Consider the following 21,100-nt stretch of genomic DNA (forward strand, 5'->3'; position numbering starts at 1 on the left):
CACCTATGCTTAGTCTAATAAAAAGACAACTTTAACAAACCAAAAACAATTTAGTCCAACGTGGTACTGATTTCTGTGCGTGCGTTGACTCATCCTACCTGTAGAGAATCGCCAATGCCGCAATCTTCTTTCATGTTGCCTAAACGGWRTATGACTGTCATACAGTACACACTTTACATTTCTGTTGTCCTAGGCTACCTGGCTAAAATACTTGCTAACTTGCCTAACTTCCTTTCATGGGAGACGTTAACTAGCTGGCCTAGTGCATCATTAGCCTACTTATGTTGAACTTCCATCCAAACGTAGTTTTTAACTTCTTATGGCTGCAGGGGCAGTATTGAGTAGCTTGGATGAAAGGTGCACAGAGGTGCCCATAGTAAACTGCCTGCTCCTCAGTCCCAGTTGCTAATATATGCATATTATTATTCGTATTGGATAGAAAACACTCTGAAGTTTCTAAAACTGTTTGAATGATGTCTGTGAGTATAACAGAACTCATATGGCTGGCAAAGACCTGAGAAAAAATCCAAACAGGAAGTGGGAATTCTGAGGTTGGTAGATTTTCAACACAGCCCCTATTGAACAAACAGTGGGATATGGATGAGTTTCACTTCCTATGGCTTCCACTAGATGTCAACAGTCTGTAGAACCTTGTCAGATGCCTCTACTGTGAAGTGGGGCCGAAGGAGACAGGAAATAGTCAGGTCTACCATGACCTGGCCATGCGCGTTCACATGAGAGGGAGCGCTGTTCCATCGCATATCTGAAGTCAATGTAATTCTCCGGTTGGAACGTTACTGAAGATTTATGTTAAAAACATTCTAAAGATTGAATCAATACATCGTTTGACATGTTTCTACTGACTGTTACGGAACTTTTTGACATMGTCAGCTTTTAGTGAACTCGCTTTCTGCTAACAAAAAACGCTAACAAAAATAGCTATTTGGACATAAATGGTGGACATTACCAAACAAAACGAACATTTCTTGTGGAAGTGGGAGTCCTGGGAGTGCATTCCGACGAAGATCAGCAAAGGTAAGTGAAGATTTATAATGCTTTTTATGAGTTTTGTTGACTGCACAATTTGGCGGGTAACTGTATGGCTTCCTTTTGTGGCTGAACGCTGTTCTCAGATTATTTAATATTGTGCTTTTGCCGTAAAGCTTTTTGAAATCTGACACAGCGGTTGCATTAAGAACAAGTGTATCTTTAATTCTATGTAAAACATGTATCTTTCATCAAAGTTTAAGATGATTATTTATGTTATTTGACGTGGCTCTCTGCAAAGGCATTTCTGAACATGGCGCCAATGTAAACTGAGGTTTTTGGATATAAATATGAGCGTTATTGAACAAAACATATGTATTGTGTAACATGAAGTCCTATGAGTGTCATCTGATGAAGATCATCAAAGGTTAGTGATTAATTCTATCTCTATTTCTGCTTTTTGTGACTCCTGTCTTAAGCTGGAAAAATGACTGTGTTTTTCTGTGATTTTGCGGTGACCTAACATAATCGTTTGTGGTGCTTTCGCTGTACAGCCTATTTGAAATCGGACACTTTGGTGGGATTAACAACAAGATTACCTTTAAAATGGTATAAGATACATGTATGTTTGAGGAATTTTAATTATGAGATTTCTGTTGTTTGAATTTGGCGCCCTGCACTTTCACTGGCTGTTGTCATATCATCCCGTTAACGGGATTGCAGCCATAAGATTAAGAGAGCAGAGTTGGAGAGACTTGCAATTTCTCGTGAGATACGTTTTATAGCATACCTTTTAGGAGTGGGACGGATTTCAGACGGAGACAAATATGGGTAATCAATATTGATTTATACGCAATGTAGTAAACTATAGCCGATTCATATTTAAAAAGAAAATTTCCTTGCAAAGAACTGCCCCGTGCTGCTCCGCCCATAGGCTATAGCCTACTCTATTGTATTACACGTGTACCTGATCTCGCACATATGGCTACTGAACTTGAAGCAGCAGCAAGAATGATGGCAGCGGACACTTGCACTTTCTCTTGAGCTAGGTTTTGCATATAGCCTACATTTTAGGACGACGATTTGCAGTCAGAYATAAATAAATGGGTAGCCTAATCAATATTTATTGAAAACGAAAAGGTACAACGCTCACACACCATGGTAGCCTGTGCGCGTCTTTTCCTTTTCAATTGTGATCACATTTTTTGATTGCACCTCGACTCACGTTGGTTGAGGGCCCTTCACTTCTTTCCATTATCAATATTTATTTACAGACACTGTAGTAAACTATAGTCTAATCATATTTATGTTAATTTCCTTAAATATAACTACCACGTGATTCCCCCTCTATGCATAGGCAGCCTACTATGTCAATGAGACCACACAAAAATATAAACTATAAATTTTACTGAGTTAGTTCATAGAAGGAAATCAGTCGATTTAAATAAATGAATTATGCCTTAATCTATGGATTTCACATTGGGGCACAGCCATTGGCCCACCCACTGGGGAGCCTGGATACACGTGGTCTGCGGTTGTGAGGCCGGTTGGACATACGGCCGAATTCTCTAAAATGATGTTGGAGGCGGCTTATGCTCGAGAAATTAACATTAAATTCTCTGGCAACAGCTCTGTTGGACATTCCTGCATCAGCATGCCAATTGCACACTCCCTCAAAACTTGAGAAATCAGTGGCATTGTGTGGAGTGACAACTGCACATTTTAGGGTAGCCTTTTATTTTCCCCAGCACAAGCTGCACCTGTGTAATGATCACGCTGTTTAATCAGTTTATTGATATGCCACACTGTCAGGTGTGTGGATTATATTGGCAAAGGAGAAATGCTTACAAATAGGGATGTAAACAAATTTGTGCACTCAATTTTAGCATATGGAAAATGTCTGGGATGTTTTATTTCAGCTCATTAAACATGGGACCGACATGTTGCGTTTATATTTTTGTTCAGCATACGAGGCACGCCCAACTAGGACAAGTAGGCTATTAAACTTGAAGCAGCGAATTCCGAGTGTGTTTAATGTGATAAAGATGTACTTTTAATACAATATGTAGGACTAGGCTAACGCATTGCAAAGCAGAAAGACGACCGTTTCCAAATAATCTGCTGGACCCAAAAATATTTTCATCCCAAAGTTGTTTTTTGACCACTGGCTCCCACCCGCAGTATGAAAAATGCCGACCGCGCAGCAATGATCTCTGTCGGGACCCGTATGCAGCCCTCTACCGTGATGCACACACACATTTCAGTTTGGAAACAGCCAAGACGTTAGCGTCAAGACGTTAAYGTAGTTATATTTCTGCAATAAAATTCTAATTGTAGAATGCCCTGATACTTCCTACGTTTACCTGTAAATTTTGTGACATCTGGAAAGTAATCCGCGCCGTAGTGCCTGCCCAAGGTGGATGACGTCATCACTGGAAGATTGAGATGCTGTGGCTAGATAAGGAAATAGCTCCAGTTCTCCAGAGTAACCAAATTCCAGCAGTATGCACGTTACAAAAAAAAACTGCTAACTCCACCAACTACCGAATTTAGTTTGAAGTGTTTTGAGGCCAGAGAATAAAATGCTAAAAATATATTTCAAATAGTATTGTGCCAACTAGGCTGGATGCTGTGCGAGAATTGTGAKAAACTGACAGGCTCACCTGTCGAACGTACCTTTCTTTTCGAATCCGGAGGACATAAAATAATATATAGGTAAGATAGATATTGATTATTTTGAGACATGACATGTAGTATTTTCATATTTTAGTATACGCTTTTCATATTGTGACGTGTGTCATTTTTAAAGATTGCTCAGAACAACCAGCGTATCTCTGAAATGTCAACAGAGCACTGAGCATTTTATTTTCAAAGCCTTTTACATTTAATACAGCTCGTGTCATATTAATGTAGCGTTTTACGACCCGCGGAAAAAGTCACTACAAGAAGCTGCACTGCTCTATCAACAGAGCGCGCTGCTTATTATTGGACGTATTAGGTTACGAAATCTGACTTTTTGGATATAATGTTAATGATACATTAGAGATCCCACTGAGCAAGTTAGAACATGAAGAATCATATGTCTTGGTAAAACGTATTTTATAACATGTAAAATTTCAAAACCACAGAGCGTTTAGTGGGTGGACACCCTATAATATGCTAACTCCAGGCTCTAGCCATATGTAAAAATGTGATTATTGTGGATTCTGTCACCATGAGCCTTAAGACACAACTCAAGGTAGCTAAGGGTTATTTGAACCAAATAGAATTTGCATTTACTATCCCTTTAAAAACTTCCAGTTTTGACCCCACCCGGTAGGTGGCCGTAATACACCATTTTGGTGTAGTCCGCCGACAAAAACCTCAAAGAAGACGTAAACAGAAGTGAGCCGTGACCAAAAACTATTTCCACGTTTGCGATTTTGTTGTCATTTAGACGTTTTATTAACACCCTGGAACTCAAAATAATATTAATTTACCTGACAGCATCGCACACTTACCCCCAGGTATTATTTAATTCGCATTGGAGACAGGACTTGGTTGATAGATGTTATCTAGGTAACGCTAGCTAGCTAGTTGCGAAAGTTACCTAACAATGGCTATGGTTTTTCACACTCAAATAGCCTCCATTATGGAGGTGCTAGCGAATGCAGCKGTGGCAGAGYTTTGTAAACTCGTAGACGACGACTATGCAGTGTTTCGTTTGGAAATAACTCAAAGCCAGAAAGAAAACAGGGCATTGCGGAGGAAACTACAGCTACTAGAACTGAAGAAGGTGGCGCGAGAGCGCGCAGAAAGGACAATGCGAGAGCGCGTCCTCGCCAGTCGTCCCAGTAGTGTCAAGATCCTCGACCGATACAGAGGATTGACAAGAGGTACATTTTGCATGAGGCTGCGTGGCCTGTTGCCCCTTTACCCTCTGCACATGTGCCTTTGTGTTAGCCAGAATTGGATCTTGGTCAGTTTTTGGATAGCCTAATTCGCCTGATTACTTATCTGTCTTGCAATATAACGTTGAGCATTGACAGTAGCTAACCTAACCACTTCTTTCCCCCCAATAACTCTCTCAGGTGACTTGTATCTCACTGGAGGCCACGTGAGCTTTGTGAAGCCAGCAGGACACAATACATGGAGAGATGACCAACCAATCACTGTTGATGAGGGGAGTGGAACCTCAACCCAGCATGTTATTGTGATAGAGGTTAGTGTAATAGTCAGAATTACAGTACATTTCATAAAGGCTCCACTCAGCTATTCACTTGCTTACGTGTACATCATTTATCTGCCATAGCGGAGCTTGTGTGACTTCTCTACGGCATTGTCACCCAATTCTACTCAATACTGTCAATAACCTCCCCTCTTCTTGTGTCAGTCTGCGGAGGCTGCAGGTCCTGGGGTCAAGCAGGAGAGTTCTGAAGGAGAGGAGGACCCACGTCACATCCAAACTGGAGTGCCTCCTGTAGCCATGGAGGACCCCACTACTGCCCCAGCGGCGCCCAGGACACGACGCAGCATCACGGAGGTCGGTGGAACACTGAATGCCGTCCTCAAGTCAGAGACAGACACCAAGAATTTAACGGGTCTGGGGCGATTGGGCTGTCCTCCTGCTCTCRGCTCAGAATATTTACTTGATGGTAACCCAAGCCCGAGGATGGATCTGTCCCATCAGGACTTAGGTGACACATTACAGACTGGCAATGATCCGTCCTGTTCATACGCTACAGAGATGATACCTGGTGACATGCCAGTCGGCTTAGATACACAGACTAATCCAATGAGAGGGGACTGGAACCGGTACAGTAGTAGTGTATACTCTGAAGGGTGCCTAGATAAGAAAGGGGAGGTTATAGTGATAGATGAGGTGACTGTGAAAGTGGAGAGTGACGCTCCTCTGACATGGAATGCAGACGAGACTCACTTAGGAGAAGGACACTCACAGGGCAACACRAGTGACTTCTTAGACTACAGGGAAAGCTTAAAGACCAATCTAACTGTTGCAACCCACTCCCCTTTACACACGCTCAGGGATCACGACCCACTGTCCACGCCGATGGCACCTTCCGATTCACAATACCTTTTCGATCAGGTATTGAACTCAAACGACAGGGCTAGAGCCCAGGCTCGGGGAGGGGGAGCCACATCAGGCAATAGTAAAGAGAAACGGTTCCTCTGCATGTTCTGTAATAAAGGCTTCAGCAGCTCCCAGAAGGTGGAGATCCACCAGAGGGTCCACACAGGGGAGAAACCATACAGCTGTACCCAGTGTCATATGCGCTTCACCCAGGCTGGTGACCTGAAGAGGCACCAGAGGGTCCACACAGGGGTGAAACCCTTTAGCTGTACCCAATGTCACATGAGCTTCGCCCAGGCTGGCAACCTGAAGAGGCACCAGAGGGTCCACACAGGGGAGAAACCCCCTAGTGTGAGAAGAGGTTCTCCCACCAGCATCAACTGAACATGCACTTAAGTCCACACGGGAGAAAGGCCATTGGCCTGTACGCACTACGGGAAGAGGTTCTCCGAGGATACACCAGCAGAAAAAAACATTCCACGGATTGACCTAGAAATTAACCATTCCTCTCGATAGCTTCTGACGTTTAGATCAAACCCTGCATTAAAGACAAAGATAAATGTTAATTGGTGTCAGCAGAAAAGCTCCACATATGCATTTGGATTAACAGATTTCAGTGTTGAATATTCCTGGGTAGAACATTGCATCCAGACATGATATAAGCCTAAAAAGTTGTTCAACTACTTAATGTTTTTCCCAAGACACTTTTAATGAGAAAATGAATGCAGTTTATCGAGTTCATTCAGATTTTTAGTTGAGACATGTATGTGTGGTTTTTATATGGTGCATTTAAAATGTGTATGTTTAATAATCACAAAATGGGACTTTTCATTCATTGAGACTCTCTTTAGTAGATATCACATCTGATCTCACCCTATTCTTAAAACACCAGGCAGCGCTGTATAACCGATATACATGTTAAAAAATGTAAAAAGCCATTCGGCATGCTTGAATGGACACGTTTTTGAATAGCCGTTTTTACATGYTCCTTCATATCGCCAGATTCTGACTCAGCTACAGTTAAGATGTTCCATTACSCAAAAGAGGCTTAAATGTTGCTCAGATGAGTTACCCTGCCCTCCTAAGCCATATGAGGCTGTTGTCATCACCCACAACACACAGACGAAGCCATCGAGTCCCAGAAAATGAGCTGCGAGGCCTTACACACCTCTCTCATCACACAGTCAACCATTGGTCAGGTAGTGACCACCCTCACCAGCTGGGACCTGCCCGTAAGAGAGAAAAGATCAGGAGGAAAGAGCTGTCAAACATATGGCACGCAGCTATACATTTGTTATATAACTTTCTTCTATGTATTTTTTTGGGGGTGGAGGGGAAACAAATTCAGTATACATTAAAATGACTCAAACCAAATCGAAACTAGAAATTATAATTGACTTACATTTACAGTGCATTCTGAAAGTATTCAGACCTCTTGACTTTACACATTTTGTTAAGTTASAGCTTTATTCTAAAATTTATTAAATCTTTTTTTRCCCTCAATCTACACACAATACCCCATAATGACAAAAACAGGTTTAGACATTTTTGCACYTTTATTAAGAATAAAAAAKTGAAATATGTAAATGTGATAAATATTCAGACCCTTTACTCAGTACTTTGTTGAAGCACCTTTGACGCTACAAGCTTGGCACATCTGTATTTGGGGAGTTTCTCCCATTCTTCTCTGCAGATCCTCTCAAGCTCTGTCAGGTTGGATGGGGAGCGTCGCTGCACAGCCATTTTCAGGTCTCACCAGAGATGTTCGATCGGGTTCAAGTCTGGGCTCTGGCTGGACCACAAGGACATTCAGAGACTTGTCCCGAAGCCACTCCTGCATTGTCTTGGCTGTGTGCTTGGGGTTGTTGGAATGTGAACCTTCGCCCCAGTCTGAGGTCCTGAGCGCTCTGGAGCAGGTTTTCATCAAGGATCTCTCTGTACTTTGCTCCGTTCATCTTTCCCTCTCCTGACTAGTCTCCCAGTCCCTGAAAAACATCCCCACAGCATGATGCTGCCGCCACCATGCTTCACAGTGGGGATGGTGCCAGGTTTCCCCCAGACGTGACGCTTGGCATTCAGGTCAAAGASTTCAATCTTGGTTTCATCTGACCAGAGAATCTTGTTTCTCATGGTTTTAGGTACCTTTTGGCAAACTCCAAGCGGGCTGTCCTGTGCCTTTTACTGAGGAGTGGCTTCCGTCTGACCACTCTACCATAAAGGCCTGATTTGGTGGAGTGCTGCAGATGGTTGTCCTTCTGGAGGGTTCTCCCATCTCCACAGAGGAACTCTGGAGCTCTGTCAGAGTGACCATCGGGTTCTTGGTCACCTCAGGTTTTCCACCGATTGCTCGGTTTGGCCGGGCGGCCAGTTCTAGGAAGAGTCTTGGTGGTTCCAAACTTCTCCCATTTAAGAATGATGGAGGCCACTGTTCTTGGGGACCTTCAATGCTGCAGAWTTTTTTTGGTACCCTTCCCAGATCTGTGCCTCGACACAATCCTGTTTCGGAGCACTACGGACAATTCCTCTCCACAGCCGACGGCCAGTCGTCTCTCCACAGCCGACTGGCCGGTGCTCAGCGGGGTTCCATCCCGAAGGGGTCTCCCCCTTCCCAGGAGAACGGAGCTGTTCTCGACCCAACCAACCAGCCATGGAGATACGTTACTCGCCGTGGAAGTCAAAGACAGCATCCTCTGGAAACAGGGGTCTCCTTGGAGATGTTGATCCCTGACCAGACACAGACCAGAAACAGCTTTGCCGCCCTGGATCCAGAGGTTCCAGCGCCGCCTTCTTTGGGGGCTTCCCAATCAAGATCAGATCCGGAGGTACGTGCGTCTTTGTCCTCTGTTCTGTCTCCCTCTCCGGTGGCTTCTACCTCGGGTTCAGATCCTCGGAGCTCCCACCCTTATCAGACCGTGAGGCTGCCTGAGAGACCGGCCCATTTGACATCACCAGCTGTCATCATAGGCAGCTCTAGGGTGGGAAACATCTCGGTTCCCAAGGCAAAAACCCTGTGCTACCCAGGAGCACGAGTACAGCACATCACAAGGATGCTTCCAACTGTTCTACCACAGATGCCGGGAGCTGACACTGTCGTAGTCCATGTGGGGTCAAACGACATCAGGAGGGCTAGCTCGGAACATCTGAAAATTAATTTTAAAGAACTGATTTTAGCATTAAAAGACTCCAAAAAAGAGKCAATCAGGTACCACAGAGGGACTTGGGGAAAATTGCAGTTGGTTCAGAACAGGGCAGCACGGCTGGCCCTTAAAAGTACACGGAGAGCTAACATTAATGTCATGCATGTCAATCTCTSATGGCTCAAAGTYAAAGAGAGATTGACTTCCTCATTACTTGTTTTTGTAAGAGGTGTTGACAAGCTCAAGGTACCGAGCTGCCTGTTTTAAAATACAAGCACACAGCTCGGACACCCATGCATARGCCACAAGACATGCCACCAGAGGTCTCTTCACAGTCCCCAAGTCCAGAACAGACTATGGGAGGTGCACAGTACTACATAGAGTAATAGCTACACGGGCCTGAGGACACACACTTAGTGTGTTGTGAATTCTGTAATGTAAAATTATATAGCCGCCTTAATTTTMCCGGACCCCAGGAAGAGTAGCTGCTGCCTTGGCAGGAACTAATGGGGATCCATAATAAATACAAATGGAAACAGGATGTACCTGAGCTAAGGGTCTGAATACTGTGAATACTTTTAGAGAGATGGTAAACATAGGCTATAACAAGTAAGTAGCCTTTCACAAACCTTAGCTCATCTCCTGTTTCTGATGTACAAGTACACCCCCTGGACAAGACGGGCTAAGGCCCTAATTGCAGGGATTTGGGCTAAGGCCCTATTGCAGGGCTAGCCCGAATCTAGCTCCTTTAATGCTGAGTGCCAAGCGGAGACGCATCAGGGCCCATTTTTACAGTCTTTGGTATGACTCGGCCAGGGATTGAACTCACAACCTTCCAATCTCAGGGCAGACACTAACCACAAGGCCACTGAGTTGATCAGACTATAACAAGGACAGTTTAACATTACTTTACCTCAGTAAGGTAAATATTATTTTCTACTCTATTCTTGCTAACACACTGTTCTTTATAAACACGTCTGCTCACAGCTTTAAAAATACTGATCATAGGAGATTTTATGTAATGTAATAAGCAATACCGTATTTCAAAGAACAGCACGCATACCTTTTTCATTTAACTACACCCTTCCAGCTATGACGCCAACCAATAAGATCCTTTCTCTTAAGTAAACGGAAGGAACAAGGACATAGAACGATTTCGATGTTTCGTTTTTATTGTGATCTAGGCGTTTATTAACACCCTGGAACTCAAAATATGATTCATTTAACTGCACAGCATCACACACTTACCCCAGGTAGTCTTTAATTCGCGCTGGAGACAGGAATTGGTTAATATATGTTATCTAGCTAACTGCTAACAATGGCTAACTATATGGTTTTTCACACTCAAATCGCCTCCATCATGGAGGAGCTAGCYAATGCAGCTGTGGCAGATATCTGTAAYCTCGTAGACGACGACTATGCAGTGTTTCGTTTGGAAATAACTCAAAGCCAGAAAGAAAACAGGGCATTGCGGAGGAAACTAGAGCTACTGGATCTGAAGGTGGCACCGGAGCGGGAAGAGATGACAACGAGAGAGCGCGTTCTCGCCAGTCGTTCTTGTAGTGTCAACATCCTGGACSGATACAGAGGAATGACAAGAGGTACATTCTGCAGAAGGCTGCGGGCCCTGTCGCCCCATTCCCCTCTGCGCATGTGTTCAGATGTGTTACAGAATTGGGTCTTTGTCAGTTTTTGGATAGTATACCATACTTCCCCTGATTACTAGGCTATCTTGCACATATATTTTTATTTAACCAGCCAGGTCGATTAAGAACAAATTCTTATTGCACAAAGAGTCTTTACTGAATTTCCTATTGTCATACTCAATTTTAAAAAAGTGATGSATGGAACATAATCAATCAATAAATAGTGTATCAACAAGTAATGATAAGTGTTACCTTACTTTCAGGGCCGTATTACCGAATAGGCATTAATAGGCTCTATTTTAATTTCCCCTGACCAAAGCACCGGTTCCAATCCAAGTGCCAATGCCATGTAGCAAACTCCAGGCGTTTACATTTGTTGGTAGTCATATTAATCAGGCTGTAATACACAATGAATTGATATATACAGTCTGAAACTAAATGGCATTGACATTTTTAGACTGTTGGAGTACTCGCATGCTTTTTTTCTGAGTAGTCCAATGGGGGGGGYAATATATTTTTAGAACACAAGGCCCGCACTGGYAAAAAACGTGTGCTTTTATCTATATGCCAACAGATTGCAACAATGCCTAATTTATCATAACCATTACAGATWAAATCCGAATTGCTAAATTGCCCCGTATATATTCAGTCATTTAAAAAGCAAGCYCCATTTAAGATTCAATTATTGAAACTGTAATATCAACTGGTAGTAACTCGATTGTTCTCAATCCTCCCCTGATTCAGAATGTACCATTTTCATTGTCCTMGCATGCTTGGTTCAATAGCTATTGACGATGAAAAATGAATATCCAGTATAAAACTAATTTTACCTCAGTGCCAAACTGAACCATATACCTACCAGCTCTCTGAAAAGTTGGCTAAACAATACTTTCCTGTCTATATTTTGTCTAAAATTTCACAGCTGCTAGAGTAAGTTTAAATGTATAGTATGTACATTTACACAATTTTGCAAGCATTCGTTTCAGGCTGTAAATACCAATTAATTGTGTATTACAGGCTTATTAATCAGAATCATTTGTTGAATAACATGAAATAGAGTTCTATGGCCACACACACCAGTGGTGGGTTTGTTGTCGAAATGAGAATGTGGTGGGTTTGTCGWTGAAATGAGAATGCATGAGCAGAAAATAACCCCATACCCTACTGTAAAATATGGTGGTGGATCTTTGGTCCTGGGGCCCTTTAAGGTCAACGGCATCATGAACTTTACACAGTTGTAGACAGTGTCAATAGTGTACACTATAGCGTTGCGCATTGACAGTACCTAACCACCTCTTTTCCTCCAATCACTCTCTCAGGTGAAGGACATCTCACTAGAGGCCACAGGAGCTTTGTGAAGCCAGCGGGACACAACGCGTGGAGAGATGACCAACCCATATCTATAGATGAGGAGAGTGGYACCTCAACCCAGCATGTTATCGTGATAGAGGTTAGTGCCATAGTGTAACATGGAAAATTACAGTACATCAAATGTGGCCCATTCATTAATTTCAGAAAGGCTCCCCTCAGCTATTCAGTCATGTACATCCTCATTTATCTGCCATAGGGGAGTTTGTGAGACTTCCCTATGACATTGTTATCCAATTCAACTCATGTACCGATATTAACCTCCTCTCTTGTGTCAGTCTGAAGATGCAGAAGCTAGAGGTCCTGGGGTCAAGCAGGAAAGGTCTGAAGGAGAGGTACCACAACACAGAAGAGACATCGAGATTGGAGCGCCCCCTGTAGCCACGGAGAACCGCGCCGCCACGCCCCAACCCAGGCCCTGCCGCAGCATCACGGAGGTCAGTAGAACGCAGAACACCGTCTTCAAGTCAGAGACAGACACAGATACTTTAAACACAAAGGCTCTTGCACACAGGATCTGACCACAGATCAGACCCTGAGAGACTGGGCTGTCCTCCTGCTCCTGGCTCAGAGTATTTACTTTACGGTAACCCGAGCATGAGGACGATTCAATCCCATTGGGACCCTGACAACATGCCCTTGGGTTTAGAGACACAGACTGATATGTCAAGAYAGGACTGGAACCAGTACAGTAGTAGTGTATAGGATCCAAACAGTGGTGAAATCCTTCATCTGTACCCAGTGTCATATGCGCTTTACCCAAAATGGCCATCTGAAGAGGCACCAGATGGTCCACACAGGATAAATCCTACAGCCGCCCCCAGTGTGAGAAGAGGTTCTCCCACCAGCACCATCTGAAAAGGTACCTCTAGGTCCACACGGGAGAGAGGCCATTCGCCTGTACGCACTGCGGGAAGAGGATCTCAGAGAGGTGCTACCTCAGGATACACCAGCAGAAAAACCATTCCGCTCTATAACATAAACCACGTTTCCATCCACAGATGAAAATCATGGCAGCTGTGATGGAAACAGGAAGTTTAAGTACAATTTTATAAATGCTGACAGATAATTTGTTTYTTCGACACGGTGGGATCTTTTTGCGTCTGTAAAATACATTTTGCGAGAAAGAGCGATGGAAACGCCTATATGTGCAAATGGTGATATGAAAACCATGATATCGAAGTAAACTTGGAGTCATGCGATGATATGGTGTGTGGTCCTCCCACTACGACTRGGGGAAACCATGTGGTTTATTAGGCTACAGATGAAATAACTTAAGAACTTCACATGGTGGTGAAAGTGCACAGTGATCTTGATGCTCATTTTCAAAGAAATATCGAGGGTCTTGATTCTGGTGACATGATGATCGCTGCTTGACCTCCGTTTGACAAATACAAATATTCTTGTTCTTTGACATAATAATCTCATAATGTGGATAGCCTACCTCCACTGTATCTGCGAGCTATTGGCTAGAGTGCAGGTACCAAGACCAGAGTAGGTACATTTGCTATTTAACGCAATAGTTTGTGACAAAACGGTAGAGTTYAAAATGTAATGGAAACAATGAACTTTAGATTTTTATTCTGTACATGAAAACTTAAGAGAAAAAGTACATTTTGTGTGCACTACTTCATCAAGCAATACATTTTATCTGCAACAAGTCCGTTTGGTGGAAACAAACCACTGGTGGGAAAATCCGCATATTTTCTTGAAAATCTGTCGTCAATTGAATGGATACCTAGCCATAGAAAGTAACCATTCCACTCGATAGCTTCTGACGTTTAGATCAAACRCTGCATTAAAGACAAAGATGAATTTTCATTGTTGTCAGCAGAAAAAAATTGACAGATACATTTGGAATAAAGACAGAAACAGAATCAGTGTTGAATATTCCTGGGTAGAATATTGCATCCAGACATTGTATTCTATATGTTATTCTATATGCCTTATATACAGTATATATAATGAAGTAGTTGAATGGAAGTAATGAAACACATCATACACAGTACAAAKACAATATGTAACAGACTTTTTAGGCTTATAGAATGGGGTCCTAAATTATGGACACTCTTGATAAAGTATAGTATTTTCCCTGATCTTTATCAAGAGTGCCAATAATTTTGCAGTTGCATGTACAGGAATTTGACTCTGTGAAATCGTATAGGACTCAAACGTAGTGGGGATGGGTAAACGCTCRATGTTGAAAGTGTGTTTATTATCTGTGTGTACGTACCTGAGGGAGTGTATGTCTGTGTAATCGGTATCACCTGTCTCTTCCAGGAGGAGGAGGGTCAAGAGGTGCTTCTGGTGAAGGGGGAGGGTTATGAGGAGGGTCTGGGGAACCCTGAGGGAACCATGGTCATGGAGGACAACCAGACTACACCTCCGCCTGAACCCACAGAGGAACCAGCTGAGCAGCACAGGACCACACACAGTCTCACAGAGGTCAGCCCACGGTGAACTACTGTCTGAATGGTATTAGTTCAGGGCCTGTATCCACAAAGTGTCTCAGAGCAGGAGTGCTGATCTAAGATATAATTTTATTCATTATGATCTAAAAGGCWAAACTGATCCTAGATCAGCACTTCTACTCAGAGACACTTTCTGGATACTAGCCCAGGTCTTGATTCATTGTCTTAAGTYCGGGACCATGCSTTTTGAATGATCAAATCATTAGAGTGTCAAGTAATAAAATCAACTAACATGTTTGCATAGTACTCATAGCAATCCATCATTGCCCAATCAGAAGATGCTCCATAGTAGGGTGCTCATATCAGATTTCTTGATCCAACATCCTCTCACACGGTATCTCTTACAGTCAGTGGACATGGAGGATGGGAAGCCTGATCTACTGCTGGTCAAAGAGGAGACAATAGAAGACGGTCCAGAGAGCATTGATCTGCTGAGTGGACTAAAGATGGGGGAGCAAGTTAAGGGAGAAATACATATAACCTACAAACAGTAATAGATATTCAATGGGATTAGTGATGCACCTGGTACTATTCTTTCTAAATTTTCTTAATTCATAAAATTAAATCAATACAACTTATGTTTAGTTACCAAAACACACACATTATAATGTATGAACTTCACCAGGTAATTGACTAAAAACTCTAGATATGGAGAATGGTAGAATTCTCTGCCATGTTTGTGAAGTCTATTTTGTAACCTCGTGCTGCAGGTGGTTGGCTGGAGGCTAACAGAGGAGATTGGGCAACCATCTTAGATTTCCAGACCCAGACCGGTGCAGCCAAAGGCCCAGGGGACAACATCACTGAGCAGGCCAGGACCAGAGGGGACATAGTGGAGGTCAGTGGATGGGACAGCGTCATCAACTCTGGGCTGGGGAACAATGCTGTTAATCACAACCAGAAACAGACAGTTGAACACAAAACAACAAACAAACTTAGTCTCCATGACAACAGACTGGCTGAGACCAGTGCGAGGCATAGATTTGGTCCGTGGGGACGGGGAGGTGTCCGTATGCGGCGGGAGAGAACAGACTCGGCTAGCGATGATCCGTCCTGCTCCTATAGTTGTGATTCAGAGATACTGATGGCGCCAGGTGCTGCCTTCAGCCTGCCTTCTATAGGATCTATCAACTGGAACATGGACCCTGCAACAACACAGACACTCCCTGGCCTTCATCCTCCTCACACTCTCCTAATGTTAAACCAGACCTCAGACAATGCCAGTGCCTCAACACTAAATGGATACACAAGCCCATTGACAAATGACAGTAGTAGTAACTCTATCAGTAGATCCGGTGGAAAAGAGAAGCGCTTCCCGTGTTCATTCTGTGGGAAAGCCTTCAGTTTCCCCAAACAGGTGGAGATCCACCAGAGGATGCACACGGGGGAGAAACCATTCAGCTGCCAACTGTGCCGGGCTAGTTTCTCCGACTCTTCCAACCTGAAGAGGCACCAGAGGATGCACACGGGGGAGAAACCGTTCAGCTGCCACCTGTGCCAGGCCAGTTTCTCACACTCATTCAACCTGAAAAGACACCAGAGGGTCCACACAGGGGAGAAATCCTACAGCTTCCCCAGTGTGAGAAGAGGTTCTCCCACCAGCACCAGCTGAAGATGTACCTGAAGGTACACATGGGAGAAAGACCATTTGCCTGTACGCACTGTGGGAAGAGGTTCTCAGAGAGAAGCTACCTCAGGATACACCAACAGGAAATGCACACGGCCCATGAATAGTGTATAGTGACATGTTGTAGTACTAGTTCGTTTGTAGTTAATTCTGTTGGTTTTGGATGTATAGGGAACTGGATGAGGTGAACTGAGGAAAGAATGAGTATGATGAGACAGAGTAGATGATATGGTGATGGTTGGTGTGATGGTGTCTGTAAAAATGCTTAATTGATGGGTCCAACCCTGACTGCATGTRCCATTAGGTTGATACTGTTTTTTATAGTGAGATAATGAGTGCCTTAATTCACATTTACTTGACATAAAGTAGTGAAGATGTGTGTAATGTTGAACCTTTTCCAAAGTATTCAAACATGTATTTTATTAAAGTGAGGCTACCYGATTTACATTAAGGTAAAGTGTTAGTGAAAAGTACCATGTATCGTTTTGTGCAATAAAAGTACTGAACGTAAAGTTATGTGGGTGTATGACCATCTTGTTGACATTAAATACAAAATTGACTCTGTGCTGACTGACTTAGTTATTTTTGTATCATTGCAGGGACTGAGTTTCCCTCGTCTCAGTCGAACAAAAAACTTAATACGTAATTATTGAATCAACACAATATGGCAATTTTTTCAATAATAAACTCCAATGGCGCTATAATGTTAGGTACTTGAATCAGTGTTAGAGATGGGCTTGGCCGTTAATTTTTTTTAAAATATCATGTCATGTTTCCGTGCGTCCAGCAAAGAGTTTCTAACATACCAAAAAACAGGGATAGATGGCAGTATTTGCGCAAAACTGAAACCGCGAACCACCGCATTCAACCACGGTAAAGTGAACGGGAACATGGATGAGTACAAACAGACCAGCTACAAACTCCGTAAGGCAATCAAAGAAGCAAAAAGTCAGTACATGGACAAAGTGTAGTTGCAATTCAACGGCTCAGACACAAGACGCACGTGGCAGGGACTGTTAACTCTTAAATGGCTGACAGCCAGACGGCATCCCAAGCCACGTCCTCAGAGCATGCGCAGARCAGCTGGCTGGAGTTTTTACGGACATATTCAATCTGTCTCTATCCTTGTCTGTCGTCCCCACATGCTTCAATTTTTCCACCATTGTTCCTGTACCCAAGCAAGCTAACTGAACTAAATGACTATCGCCCCATAGCATTCACTTCTGTCACCATGAAGTGCTTAGAGAGTCTAGTCAAGGGCCATATCACCACAACCTTACCGCCCCAACAGATCCACGGACGACGCAATCGCCATCGCACTAGAAAACTGCCCTATCCCACCTGAACAAGAGGAATACTGACTACAGCTCAGCTTTCAACACCATAGTGCCCTCAAAGCTCGTCACCTTGAACTCATCCCTGTGTAACTGGGTCCTGGACTTCCTGACAGGCTGACCCCAGTTGGTGAGGACTGCCTGGTACAGTAACTGCACCACCCTGAACCGCATGGCTCTTCAGAGAGTAATGTGGTCAGCCCAATGCACGCTTCCGGCTCACCAGGTCATTTATACAACTCTGTGTCGATGGAAGACCAAGAAGATCATTAGGGACCTCAGCCAACCGAGCCACGGACTGTTCACTTTACTACCGCCTGGCAGATGGTACAGGTGCATCAGAGCCCGAACCAACAGGCTCCGTGATGGCTTCTAACACCAAACTGTTGAACAGCCGTCACTAGCTGTCTGCCTGTCCAGTACTCTGTCCTTCACCTAAGAAACTTTTTCGCACACATACTCCCACAAAATACACACACACACACAAGCTCTTTCTCTTTCTCTCTCACACACACACACACACACAAACACAGTCAACGCTGTTGTCCCATGTACAGTTGAAGTCAGAGGTTTACATACACCTTTGCCAAATATATTTAAACTCAGTTTTTCACAATTCCTGACATTTAATCCTAGTAAAAATTCCCTGTCTTGGGTCAGTTAGGATCACCACTTTATTTTAAGGAATGTCAAATGTCAGAATATGATAGTAGGAGAATGAGCTTTTATATTCTTCATTCACATTCCCGTAGTGGGTCAGAAGTTTACATACACTCAATTAGTATTTGTAGCATTGCCTTTAAATTGTTTAACTTGGGTCAAACGTTTTGGGTGGCCTTCCACAGGCTTCCCACAATAATTTGGGTGAATTTTGTCACATTCCTACTGACAGAGCTGGTGTAACTGAGTCATGTTTGTAGGCCTCCTTGCTCGCACATCTTTTTCAGTTCTGCACATACATTTTCTAGAGGATTGAGGTCAGGGCTTTCTGATGGGCACTCCAATACCTTGACTTTATTGTCCTTAAGCCATTTTGCCACAACTTTGGAAGTATGCTTGGGGTCATTGTCCATTTGGAAGACCCATTTGCAACCAAGCTTTAACTTCCTGACTGATGTCTTGAGATGTTGCTTATGATATTCCACATTATTTTACCCCTCATGATGCCATCTATTTGTGAAGTGCACCCGTCCTCCTGCAGCAAAAGCACCCTAACATGATGTTGCCACCCTGCGTGCTTCACGTTGGGATGGTGTTCTTCGGCTTGCAAGCCTCCCCTTTTTCCTCCAAACATAAGCGATGGTCATTATGGCCAAACAGTTCTATTTTTGTTTCATCAGACCAGAGGATATTTTCCAAAAAGTACGATCTTTGTCCCATGTGCAGTTGCAAACCGTAGTCTGGCTTTTTTATGGCGGTTTTGGAGCAGTAGCTTCTTCCTTGCGGCTTCGTTTTACTGTGGATATAGATACTTTTGTACCCGTTTCCTCCAGCATCTTCACAAGGTCTTTGCTGTTGTTCTGGGATTGATTTGCCCTTCGCACAAAAGTATTTTCATCTCTAGGAGACAGAACGCATCTCCTTCCTGAGCAGTATGACGGCTGCGTGGTCCATGGTGTTTATATCTGCGTACTATTGTTTGTGCAGATGAACATGGTACCTTCAGGCGTTTGGAAATGGCTCCAAGGATGAACCAGATTTCAATTGATTTTCCCATGATGTCAAGCAAAGAGGCACTGAGTTTGAAGGTAGGCCTTGAAATACATCCACAGGTAACTTCCAACTGACTCAAATGATGTCAATTAGCCTATCAGAAGCTTCTAAAGCCATGACATCAATTTCTCTGGAATTTTCCAAGCTGTTTAAAGGCACAGTCAAATTAGTGTATGTAAACTTCTGACCCATGTGGAATTGTGACAGTGAAATATAAGTGAAATAATCTGTCTGTAAACAATTGTTGGAAAAATGACTTGTGTCATGCACAAAGTAGATGTCCTAACCGACTTGCCAAAACTATAGTTTGTTAAACAAGAAATGTGTGGAGTGGTTGAAAAACGAGTTTAATGACATAAGTGTATGTAAACTTCCGAATTCAACTGTATACAGTGGGGAGAACAAGTATTGATACACTGCCGATTTTGCAGGTTTTCCTATTACAAAGCATGTAGAGGTCTGTCATTTTAATCATAGGTACACTTCAACTGTGAGAGACGAAATCTAAAACAAAAATCCAGAAAATCACATTGTATGATTTTTAAGTAATTATATTGCATTTTATTGCATGAATAAGTATTTGATCACTACAACCAGTAAGAATTCCGGCTCTCACAGACCTGTTAGTTTTCTTTAAGAAGCCTCTGTTCTCCACTCATTACTGATGTATTAACTGCACCTGTTTGAACTCATTACCTGTATAAAAGACACTGCTTCCACACACTCAATCAAACAGACTCCAACCTCTCCACAATGGCAAGACGCAGAGAGCTGTGTAAGGACATCAGGGTATAAATTGTAGCCCTGTACAAGGCTGGGATGGGCTACAGACAATAGCCAAGCAGCTTGGTGAGAAGGCAACAACTGTTGGCACAATTATTAGAAAATGGAAGAAGTTCAAGATGACGGTCAATCACCCTCGGTCTGGGGCTCCATGCCAGATCTCACCTCGTGGGCATCAATGATCATGAGGAATGTGAGGGATCAGCCCAAACAGAACTACACGGCAAGACCTGGTCAAGTGACCTGAAGAGAGCTGGGACCACAGTCTCAAAAACATTAGTAACCCACTACGCCGTCATGGATTAAAATCCTGCAGGCACGCAAGGTCCCCCTGCTCAAGCCAGCGCATGCCAGGCGCCCGTCTGAAGTTTGCCAATGCCATCTGGATGATCCAGAGGAGGAATGGAGAAGGTTATGTGGTCTGATGAGACAAAAATAGAGCTTTTTGCTCTAAACTCCACTTGCCGTGTTTGGAGCAATAGAAGGATGAGTCAAACCCCAAGAACACATCCCAACCGTGAAGCATGGAGGTGAAACACATTCTTTGTGGGATGCTTTTCTGCAAAGGGACAGGACGACTGCACCGTATTGAGGGGAGGATGGATGGGGCCATGTATGCGGCGGATCTTGACAAACAACGCTCCTTCCCAGTAAGAGCATTGCAGATGGTCGTGGCTTGCGTCTTCCAGCATGAAAACGACCCGAAACACACAGCCAGGGCAACTAGGAGTGGCTCCGTAAGAGCATCTCAGGGTCCTGGAGTGGCCTAGCCAGTTCTCAGACCTGAACCCAATAGAAAATCTTTGAGGGAGCGAAAGTCGTATTGCCACAGCGACAGCCGAAACCTGAAGGATCTGGAGAAGGTCTGTATGGAGGAGTGGGCAAAATCCGGCTGCTGCAGTGTGTGCAAACCTGGTCAAAAACTACAGGAAACGTATTTTACTTTAACATTTAAGTCATTTA

The 21,100-nt window shown here is 43.5% G+C and overlaps 4 protein-coding genes across 5 annotated transcripts in view; all 4 read left to right on the top strand.

Annotated features, from left to right (window-relative positions):
- The first annotated feature begins 2,450 nt into the window (after positions 1–2,450).
- LOC139028580 (uncharacterized) overlaps positions 2,451–21,100 on the top strand; it is a 105,908-nt gene continuing 87,258 nt past the window's right edge. For both annotated transcript variants that reach the window (XM_070446370.1, XM_070446372.1), the window contains exon 1: positions 2,451–4,862. In XM_070446370.1, the coding sequence (XP_070302471.1) occupies positions 4,583–4,862 (280 nt within the window). In that variant the 5' untranslated portion in view covers positions 2,451–4,582. The remainder of the gene's footprint in view (positions 4,863–21,100) is intronic.
- LOC112081185 (uncharacterized) lies at positions 5,024–7,689 on the top strand. The gene is made up of 2 exons (XM_070446433.1): positions 5,024–5,188; positions 5,360–7,689. The coding sequence occupies exon 2, from the start codon at positions 5,453–5,455 to the stop codon at positions 6,440–6,442; it is 990 nt and encodes a 329-aa protein (XP_070302534.1). The 5' UTR covers positions 5,024–5,188; positions 5,360–5,452; the 3' UTR covers positions 6,443–7,689.
- The window catches only part of LOC139022611 (transcriptional repressor RHIT-like), a 49,946-nt gene continuing 39,104 nt past the window's right edge, over positions 10,259–21,100 (top strand). Inside the window, exon 1 of the mRNA XM_070446390.1 lies at positions 10,259–10,796. Within this exon, the coding sequence (XP_070302491.1) occupies positions 10,514–10,796 (283 nt within the window). The 5' untranslated portion in view covers positions 10,259–10,513. The remainder of the gene's footprint in view (positions 10,797–21,100) is intronic.
- LOC111971293 (uncharacterized) lies at positions 11,905–16,379 on the top strand. The gene is made up of 5 exons (XM_070446329.1): positions 11,905–11,923; positions 12,161–12,291; positions 12,488–12,646; positions 14,490–14,665; positions 15,377–16,379. Exons 1-5 carry the CDS (start codon positions 11,905–11,907, stop codon positions 16,290–16,292), a joined length of 1,401 nt encoding a protein of 466 aa, XP_070302430.1. The 3' UTR covers positions 16,293–16,379.

Source organism: Salvelinus sp. IW2-2015, linkage group LG13 (genome assembly GCF_002910315.2).
Source record: "Salvelinus sp. IW2-2015 linkage group LG13, ASM291031v2, whole genome shotgun sequence".
NCBI classification, from domain to species: Eukaryota; Metazoa; Chordata; class Actinopteri; order Salmoniformes; family Salmonidae; genus Salvelinus; species Salvelinus sp. IW2-2015.